Source organism: Gossypium hirsutum, chromosome A10 (genome assembly GCF_007990345.1).
Source record: "Gossypium hirsutum isolate 1008001.06 chromosome A10, Gossypium_hirsutum_v2.1, whole genome shotgun sequence".
Taxonomy (NCBI): Eukaryota; Viridiplantae; Streptophyta; class Magnoliopsida; order Malvales; family Malvaceae; genus Gossypium; species Gossypium hirsutum.
Genome location: NC_053433.1, coordinates 87600652 through 87609881, shown reverse-complemented (window position 1 = coordinate 87609881; position 9230 = coordinate 87600652). Strand labels below are relative to the sequence as shown.

Here is a 9230-nt window from a genome sequence, read left to right as displayed (position 1 = left end):
TAAGCTCATTGTGCTTTATGAAACTGACTTGAATGTAGTTAAGTGCAGATGATGCAAAAAAAATCATCGGAACTCGCATTCTGTATAGTAGACTGATATGAATGATTATGAACATATACATAACACTATATATTAGAGGGTCAGGCTTGCACTCTTATTTACAACAACAGCATCCTCCCCGTTTCCACATCTAGAAGGATCAAGACAGTGGAAGAACCACATCTATTATCTTCTCTATGTTGTGTTGAAATAAAAAAGGGACAAAAAAAATGAACAAATGCATATATATAAACAATCAATATCCTTCTACGCTAGCCCTCCTAAGGGTTGCTGATGATGATCTTCTACTTTCTTGCCTCTCAGACTCCTCTAACGAGAGTGTCGAGGAACATGCTGGTGGTGGAAGTGCCAATGGCAGATTAGGTGGTCTTGTAGGAGAAACAGACATCCGGGCTCTTGATGGTGGAGACGGTGAGAAATTTGACCTGGGTGCAGGAGTAATGATGCCGTTGAGACTCGGTGACCTTGACATCTGTTTTCCAGCAATTGCTGCTGGATCTTGCAGAGGAAACCGACAAGAGTATTTCAGGTCTTGGATGATTTTGAGATGCTCAACGATGGTTCTCATGGTTGGCCTCTCTGATGGGTCCATCTGGAGACACCTTTGTGCAATGTCAGCCACAGTACGGGCAGCTTTCATAGGAAAGCGACCTTTGAGCTGAGGATCCATGATAAGTGACAATCTACAATTGTCGGCTAGGAATGGCCGGCTCCACTTCACTAGGTTCCTCTCTTCTTTGGGATGACGGTTGTCAAGGTTCTTCCGGCCAGTGAGTAATTCAAGTAGAATGATCCCAAAACTCCAAACATTGCTCTTTGGAGTTAGTCGCCCTCTCTCCAGAGTCTCTACGGATATATTTGCCACAGCCTGTGTAGAGAGAGAATAAGTTCCCAACAACCCAAAGAGGAAAATTTATGTAGAGAGTTACAATGAAAATCTGGACAACTTAGTGCACCACAGTTTGTGGTTTAAAGCAACAATAATTATAGATCAAATACTTAAAGATCAATTACATGGCAAAGTAACTTACAACTGAATTACTGGAGATCTCTTCTGTCTCTGGGATATGACCAACGCACCCATATCCTGAGAGCTTTGCACTGAAATCCTTGTCGATCTGTATGTTGGCAGTCGAAAATTCATTGTACATTGCCTGCATATAATAGAACCTTTTAAGTATTTATGCATTTATAAAACCAGAATAGTACTTAGAAAGTAAAAGCAAATTCCCAAAAGTTACTGATTGACATAAACTAATGTAGCAAGAACGGGAATTGACCCATAATATCCAGAGAGGGCTAATCAATAAGAGACCTTATTTCAAACAGAATAGTCATCTCCGTTAAACATGATCAAAGCTCAATCCAAACATGCAAATGACACAGGTCATTCAGTTTTATCATCTGAAAATATAGACGCACATAGAAATTTGAACCATACCTGAAATGGTCCTTCCTCATGCAAGAAAGTCAGACCCTGTGCAGAACATAAAGCAATTTTCATGCGAGTATTCCAATCAAGTGGCGGTCCATCCGATCTCCCATATAAAAGCCGGTCTAAGCTTCCATGAAATAACCTCTCATAGACCAACATTCGTTGTTCTGAATTATCACGTGCATGGTATCCAAGCAATTTACAGAGATTTGGATGTTGCAATGATGCAAGAGTGTTTACTTCATTTATAAATTCCCTTAAACCCTACAGGAAAGAAATAAAGCAGTGAGACTCTATAAAACGATACCTTCAAACATTTCCAATATTAAGGGAAAGGCAACAACAAAATAGCTTACCATTTAAGGATCACAAAAATCATGCGAAAAAAATTTCATTGGTATAAATTTTGTACCTGAGTGGATGGGTGAAGGCGAGTAACAGTAGCTTCAAACTTCTTTGTACTTGATGTGTCATCTCCGAAGGATGCCTTGTACATAACAGAAGATAGACCCTCAGATGTGCATCGATCGGAAGAGAAATGATGGCAAGCAGCTGCAATTTCTTCATAGGCGAAGTTACGTAGTGTTCCAGAGGGAGGCAGGGGTAATGGTCCCGAAGCAAAAAGAGGGCCACTAACATTCCCTGCTTTAAAACTTCCCATTGTCTTCAGCGCAGTACTGTGGGGAGATGGAAGTGGAAGAGGCTGTGGACTTGATGACTTCTGTTCCTTGACTAAACCAACACGACTCTTCGACTCTTCTTGTTCTTCAAATTCAACTGACACAAGCTCATCTTGCTCGGCAGCATCAAGACTTGACGGAGCAGATAATGCACGTGTCCTATTGCAGCTTGCCTTGTTATTAGATTGAATTGGTTTTACTCTGGTTATAAAACTTGGGGGTGCAGATTGCAGTGATCGGGTCTGAATTTGGGGCTCAGGCAGCATGGTAGGAATATGCTCTTTATGAGCAATGTGTTTTACAAAAACTGACTGCTTGGACTTTTTCTTGTTGGTTCTCAAAACTGTAAAACACCCCATCTTATATACAAACAACCTAAATCGTATTTCGGACTTTTATGTTTCTGCAAGAGGACAAAGAAGAAAGCACACAAATCAACAGAAGCTTTGAATCGGCTAGAACATAAATAATGCAAAAATCTACTCATCGCAGAATAGGAACAAGGTGCAAAAAGGACAAAAGAGGACCGGGGTATCATTTTTGTCTTGTAATATCAGATAAACAATCCATACCACCAACAATATTAATTATCTCAAATACTCATTGCCTAAACTACAATATTCCAGCCATTGGACGTCTCATTATGATGAAACGAAGGACTGCATATATTGAATAAAAGTTGCATAAAGTGGTTAAGATAAAATCATATGTAAGAAAACATGTTCAAACAGATATCTACACAAAGATCGCATTGTAATTTACATCAATTCCCTTCCCCCCCCCCCAACAAAAACCCCTTCCCTTATCTTCAATTTAGTAATCGCAAAGATTATATGGCAGATGAATAAAAGCCCACCTAGCAAAACCTAGCTCAAACAAAAGTGTCCGGTGCCCAAAGTTCAAATCTTTTATAAACAATTACAACAAACGTCAACATGGGTCAAGAGATCAAATTCCATAAACTCTAAAATAATTCAGTGAATATGCTGACGAGCCGGTTATAACTTTCAAGTGCATATTTAGTAATAAATTATCACCATGGATGCATAAAAAGAGAGGGAAAAAAAAAGAAACACCAAACACATGCACAATGCAAACTAGAGATTTGCAGGGGAAGTTCATTTTCTTTTAACAAAAAGAAAAAGGTCATTTGTTCAGCAAACCATTTCATGGTCCAAATCAGCATAGACACAATTATGCAAACATAATTTAAAAAAAAAAAAGAAGAAAATTCGTCAACCAGCATCTGGGTTTACAAAATTCAACCACAGATCCAAAATAATCCAAAACCGAAAATAGGAAAAAAAAACCATAAATTGCACATCCACTAATCCACTATTAAGAATATTCTTATCTGCATGACTAATATAAAAGAATTGAAATAATTCTAGCGAAAACACAACTTTCAAACAAAACACACCCAGAAATCATTAACGAAATTTCAATGGTTTTCAGCAGAAAAAAAATTAAAAAAGGGTGAGAATCAAACCTATGAAAGCAGGTCATGCAAAGGTGAAAGAGAGTAGGAAAACAGAGAAAGCTGAAAACCCAGAATCCCTTTTTTGGTTAGTTTGAGGAGAACAACTTTGCAAGTCAAAGAAAGGTAATGGAGAGAAAAGTTGTTCACTGTGATAGAGGTTTTGAGAGGAAAAAAAAAAGTAGGCAAAAGATGAGTAGAATATTATTATTATTATAGGAAGAAGAAATTCTTTTTTTTTTTTAAATTGAATAGAGAGAAAAAGACAGCAGCAATGGTCAAACCAACCAAAACCCGGATGTTAATTAACAGTTAATATTTTATTTTAAAATTTCTTTCAACAAGAAATACACGCCTTCTCAATTTTTGTACTTTGACACTTTTATCCTTCTCTTTACCACAAAATTTCCAAGCATATTTGTTGTGGGATTCTCATTCGTTTGACCATTGAAAAAAGAAGTGTTTTGAGAATGAAAGCGAAAGTAAATAAGCTTATGTTAGTTAGGTAAGGGAGGGAAACTGTAGAAAGAACGGTGGGTAAAAGGGTAAAATGAAGAGTGCAGCAGCTAGATTTTCAACGAAGGAGCCCATCGATTGATGTGACTGGACAGTCAGTTTTGAAAATTAGTTCCTTTTTATATTGATAAAAAAAAGGGGGTGTGGTCAAAGTTACCTTTCAAGATAGGCATTTAACTATCAACTGTGACCGTCCGATTCATTGTGGGTTTCAAAGATCTTTTCTTTTGAATACAAATAAAGGCTATGTGGGACCCTACCACTTTGTCCTTTGCTTTGCCTAACCTGGTGACTGCACACGCGCCCCAAAACAAAATCCTGCTGGGTCGAACCTGGGCCCACTTTCACTGCTAATCTTGGATTTTTTTAACATTAGCCCAATTTGGCTTCCGGTTGGATCCGTGCCTCATCCTCTTCTCCCAAGCTATAAATTTCACAATTATTATTTAAAAAACTATTTATTAGTAAGTTTGTGTTTTAGTCATTTAACTTTAAAAAGTTACAGAATGGTCATTGAATTATTCAAAGTTCTCATTTAAGTTTGTTTGGACTGTCTGCACCAATTGAAAGCTCTTTTTCTTCTCTTTTTTTTTTACAATTTAGTTTTTTTATGAAACAACTTTAAATGGCACGAATATACAAATCAAAATCCAAACAGCTTTCTTCTCCGATTTTTGACATTGATTGTCAGATCAACTTGCACTTGTCAATGAGTACTAACTAATCTATCATACTAATTGTCAAATCTTCACTTAAAGTTCACTAGTCAGATTTAAAAAAAAAACCTTAACAACTCAATGACTTAAATAAAAACTTTTGGATAGCTCACTGGCCATTTTGTAACTTTTTAAAGTTTGTGACCAAAAACGTAAAGTAACTAATAGTTTTGCGATCTTGGGTGCAGTTTATCCTAGGTTAAATTCTCAAATTGTGGGTCAAACTTTTGCTCCAATAAGAACCGAACCTTTTCAAATGTGCTTGAATGAGGGTAAACTTTTAAAAATGGTCAAATAAATACCAAACCTTTTCAAAAGTGTTCAAATAAAGGCTTTAAAACAGTTTATATTTTTTCATATTTTGTATTTGCTTTTATTTTATTTTTGAGTAATATATAATTCAGTTGTCATGTGTTCCATTCTAAACACATCAGCATCCATCTAATTTTTCCCACAAACTAAGGTTTAGTGCGTAAAAAACCTTTATTTGAGTATTTTCATAGAGATTTAGCCTTTATATGACCATTTTAAAATATTTGACCTTTATACGAGTAACCCCTAAAAAGTTATGCCTTAATTTGAGCATTTAGCAAAAAAATAATAATAATAGTGTATATAATTATATTTATTTTAAAATTTGTTTTATATGTATATAATATACACAACACCACATTTGCCCAACAATACTCAAATTAGATTGTGAGTGTGGAATGAATATATGTTTGATATGAGATACATTTAAAATCTTCTTAAAATTTGAAAATTTATTAGAAGATTACATTTTCATACCAATGTCCAAAGAAGGCATAAATATCATATATGGTAGTTGAAACACCAAAAAGATCAGAACCTAATTGTCATTCAGTACCTATGGCAACATAGAGTGTGATGCATATGCGGTTGGGTCACAGAGAGAAACAATGCTGCAACTCTCTCCTGTGGTTTCAATGGTTTGGCAGTTCGCTTGATTTTGTTGAAATGAGATTGTGATGGCGTTTGCATGTGTTTGGTGTGCGGGGAGAATGCCAAGGAATTTCATCTGTATTTTTAAAATGTCTAATATGGCACTTAAACTATCAATATATATTTTATTATGGTACATGTACTTTAAAAATATTCTATATGGAACCAGAACTATAAATATGTGTTTTACTATGATATTTAGTGCTAAAATTATTAGTAAATTGTCAAATCAATCAATGAAAATTGGACACGTAAATTTTTTTTCCAAACCATAAGTCCATTTGAGTAATATAAGATTACACAACAAACTAAATAAAACATAAAAATCAAATAATTAAACATATGGTTAATAAAAAGAAGTAAATATTAAACTTACCTAAGGAAAAAACATCATCTTCTCCATTTAAGTTATGTGTCATATTTATAGTTTATGTGCTATATTGGACATTTTCAAAGTACATATATCATAATAAAATATGTCGAAACTTTTTTTTTAAATAGACTTATATTTTGAAAACAAAAATGGGGTCGCCACCAATCATTTTTATGAAGTGTGATAGAATCACCTTGTAATTCGATCATTTTAATCAAATGTTTGATTTACTAAAACAACTATTTTTTGTCTACAAAAATTTAGATAATGGGTTCGGGAGTCGTTTATGCACGAGAAAGGATTAGCACCCTCGTGACGCCCAAAATTAGTACCTAGTTGATTACTTGATGTCTTAGTGTCGAGAATTAAAAATTTGAAGAGAATTTAAAACACGATCCCTTTTTGTATTAGGATATTACCTAATTAAAGTAATTTTAACAAAAAAGACTTATTTCAAATTAATTGAGAAAAAAAGGATAATGTCCCGTAAGTTAGGACACAATGCCTTAAATCCTCGAAAACGAGAACAAACGCCAAAACCTTATTTTATTTATTTATTTATTTTAAAGTAGATATTCGATTATCTCAGTTTTAGAAAGAAGCCATATTCCGTAACTTAAGAACACGACTTTTCTAATTCCAAAATAATGAACATTACCTGGTTCTTGAACATTTTATATGTTATACAAAACGAAGATAACCTCTCTTTTTTTTTAAAATGATATGTATATTTATTTTACAAAAATGAATAAATATGTTGTGATATAATATATGAAATGATGATGGTAATGCAACTACAATAATAATGAGAATACCAATTTTATAATAATAATAACATCAATTTTATAATAATATCGATTTTATAATAATGGTACTAATCACAGCGTAGTTATTATTATATTAATAATATAAGTAAGTAAAATGATAATAACAAGGATAAAATAGAATAACATGTATAAATAAATAATATAGTAGTTTGGTAAAATAAAATAAAATGGCTACTATAATAATGTAATCATAATAATAAAATAGATAAGATTATTTAAAATAAAAATAAATGGAATAAAAAGACAAGACATGAAAGCATTAAAAATAAAAGAAATAATAAAATAAAAATAAAAATAATGAAGTAATAATGACAATATGACAAAAATGTACAAAAATGAACAATACGAATTTTAAAATAAAAGAGCAAGGCAATAATAAATAAATAAATAAATAACAGTAAAAAATTAATAAAAAGTTGAAAATAAATAAATAAATAAGTTGATAGATGAATAAAAGAATAAAAAGGATATAATTGTAACTTAAATGAAATTAAAAGGGTAAATCTGGATAAAATAAATAGTAAGGGGGCTAAACTGTAAATAAATAAATGAATAAATAAATAGAGGACTAAATCAAAATTTATATGAAATTTAGGGGACAAATTGTAAATAAAAAAACTAATAAAACAAAAATAAGGATCAAAATAAAATGCGCGAAAATAACTAGGGACCAAACGGAAAATTATCCCAAACCCTGAGACACGTGTCATACCCTAAGCAGGTCCACATTGATCCAAGGACTAAATTATGAACAATTTAAAGTTACAGAGAAGAAATAAAATAATTAAAAAAGGAAAAGGACTAAATTGAAAAAAGCCGTAAAAACAGAAATGTTAAAGGTGCAAATAAAGAAAATAAAAAAAATAAAAGACTACTTTTACTTTCTTTTATGAAATATTGTTTTTATATTTCTTTTCCCTGTTGTTTTTTTTAATCTGATTATTATAAATAAATAAATAAATAAAAAGAAAGTTTTTCATACAATCTATTCTATGGCTTTTTATAGCCATTTACAATATTATTTTCCTATTTTTTCTACTGTTCTTATACTTGTTGTTGATTGTTTTTTCTTCTTTTTCTTGCAGGAGTGGTTGGCGCAATTGATAGTGTCAGAGGTTAGGGTGTGGCGCTGACGTGGGAGGAGCGACAGCACGCAAGGTAGGGTTAGGGTTTCTATACACTATTTAGGTTTTGAGTTTGTTGGGTCATTAAATTTTTATTTTGGGCTATTTGGACCACACGTAATTTTGAGTCTAATATTTATAAAGGACTCTAGACTGTTTATTAAACTTTTATTTATTAATTTTATTTATTTATTGGTATTCGGGTCCGAACTGAATTGACTCATTATAAAATACATATTAAATATTTTCAAAGTAGAAGTACGAGACGAAAGGCATTTTTATGAAATTATCAAAACGAGGGAAGTAGAATTAAAGGTTTAATTGTGCCATATTGTTGCAATGTATTTAGAACCGAATGGTAGATTCCCAAATTCAATAATATAAAATAATAATGATTTGGAGAAGCCCAAGTATTATTATGGCCATGACTGAAAAATAAAGAAAACCCTAACTTATGTTTCTTTTCCATTGAGTTTCTCCCTTGCTGTGGCCTCTCATTTTTCATTTTAATTTTCACTCAGGGTTAAGGGAGTGTAAAGACTGAATTAATCTCCAACTTTCTCATTCACTGCTGCTCCACCACTCCAACAAAGATAGCGGAGACAACAGTAGTTTTCTTTATTTTTGGCCCCATATAACGATTTACGCCTCAATTTTTTATTTAAATCTGATCTGGTTTTAAAAATCATTATTAGAATTTATCTGCTCTTTAGGCTTATGAAATTAGATTAAAATTTTAATTAAATATAATATTTATGTCACCAATGTACACTTATTTCATTTTTGAATAAAATTTGAATTATTATAACAAAACTATTCCAATTTTGAAAACATGACGCTCCAAACTATTTCATACATGACTTCAGTTTTAATAGATATTTGTTGTGGAAGTTGGGATTCATACCAAACCATGTTAATTTTTTTTTTTAGCCTCAATCAATATTTCATCTATCACCAATATGATGTTATAATGATTATCATCATCTAAAAATTTTAAAATGTATAAAATATCTAAAAATTTTAAATAATATATCTTCCAAAGTTATATATATTTTTTAT

The 9230-nt window shown here is 32.2% G+C and overlaps 1 protein-coding gene across 1 annotated transcript; it reads right to left on the bottom strand.

Moving 5' to 3' along the window:
* Positions 1 to 63: 63 nt before the first annotated feature.
* Positions 64 to 3862, bottom strand: LOC107896819 (probable serine/threonine-protein kinase PBL1). The gene is made up of 5 exons (XM_016822100.2): positions 3665 to 3862; positions 1908 to 2578; positions 1502 to 1759; positions 1092 to 1214; positions 64 to 928 (listed from the first exon to the last, which is right to left on the bottom strand). The coding sequence occupies exons 2-5, from the start codon at positions 2532 to 2534 to the stop codon at positions 296 to 298; spliced, it is 1641 nt and encodes a 546-aa protein (XP_016677589.2). The 5' UTR covers positions 2535 to 2578; positions 3665 to 3862; the 3' UTR covers positions 64 to 295.
* Positions 3863 to 9230: the final 5368 nt, after the last annotated feature.

Bases quoted from the DNA above. Each gene is read 5' to 3' on its own strand.
- LOC107896819 (XM_016822100.2), bottom strand. From the start codon at position 2,534: ATGGGGTGTTTTACAGTTTTGAGAACCAACAAGAAAAAGTCCAAGCAG. The intron at 1,760-1,907 runs GTACAAAATTTA...TCTTTCCTGTAG, and splicing joins GCCTTCACCCATCCACTCAG to GGTTTAAGGGAATTTATAAA. The intron at 929-1,091 runs GTAAGTTACTTT...CTCTCTACACAG, and splicing joins AGATCTCCAGTAATTCAGTT to GCTGTGGCAAATATATCCGT.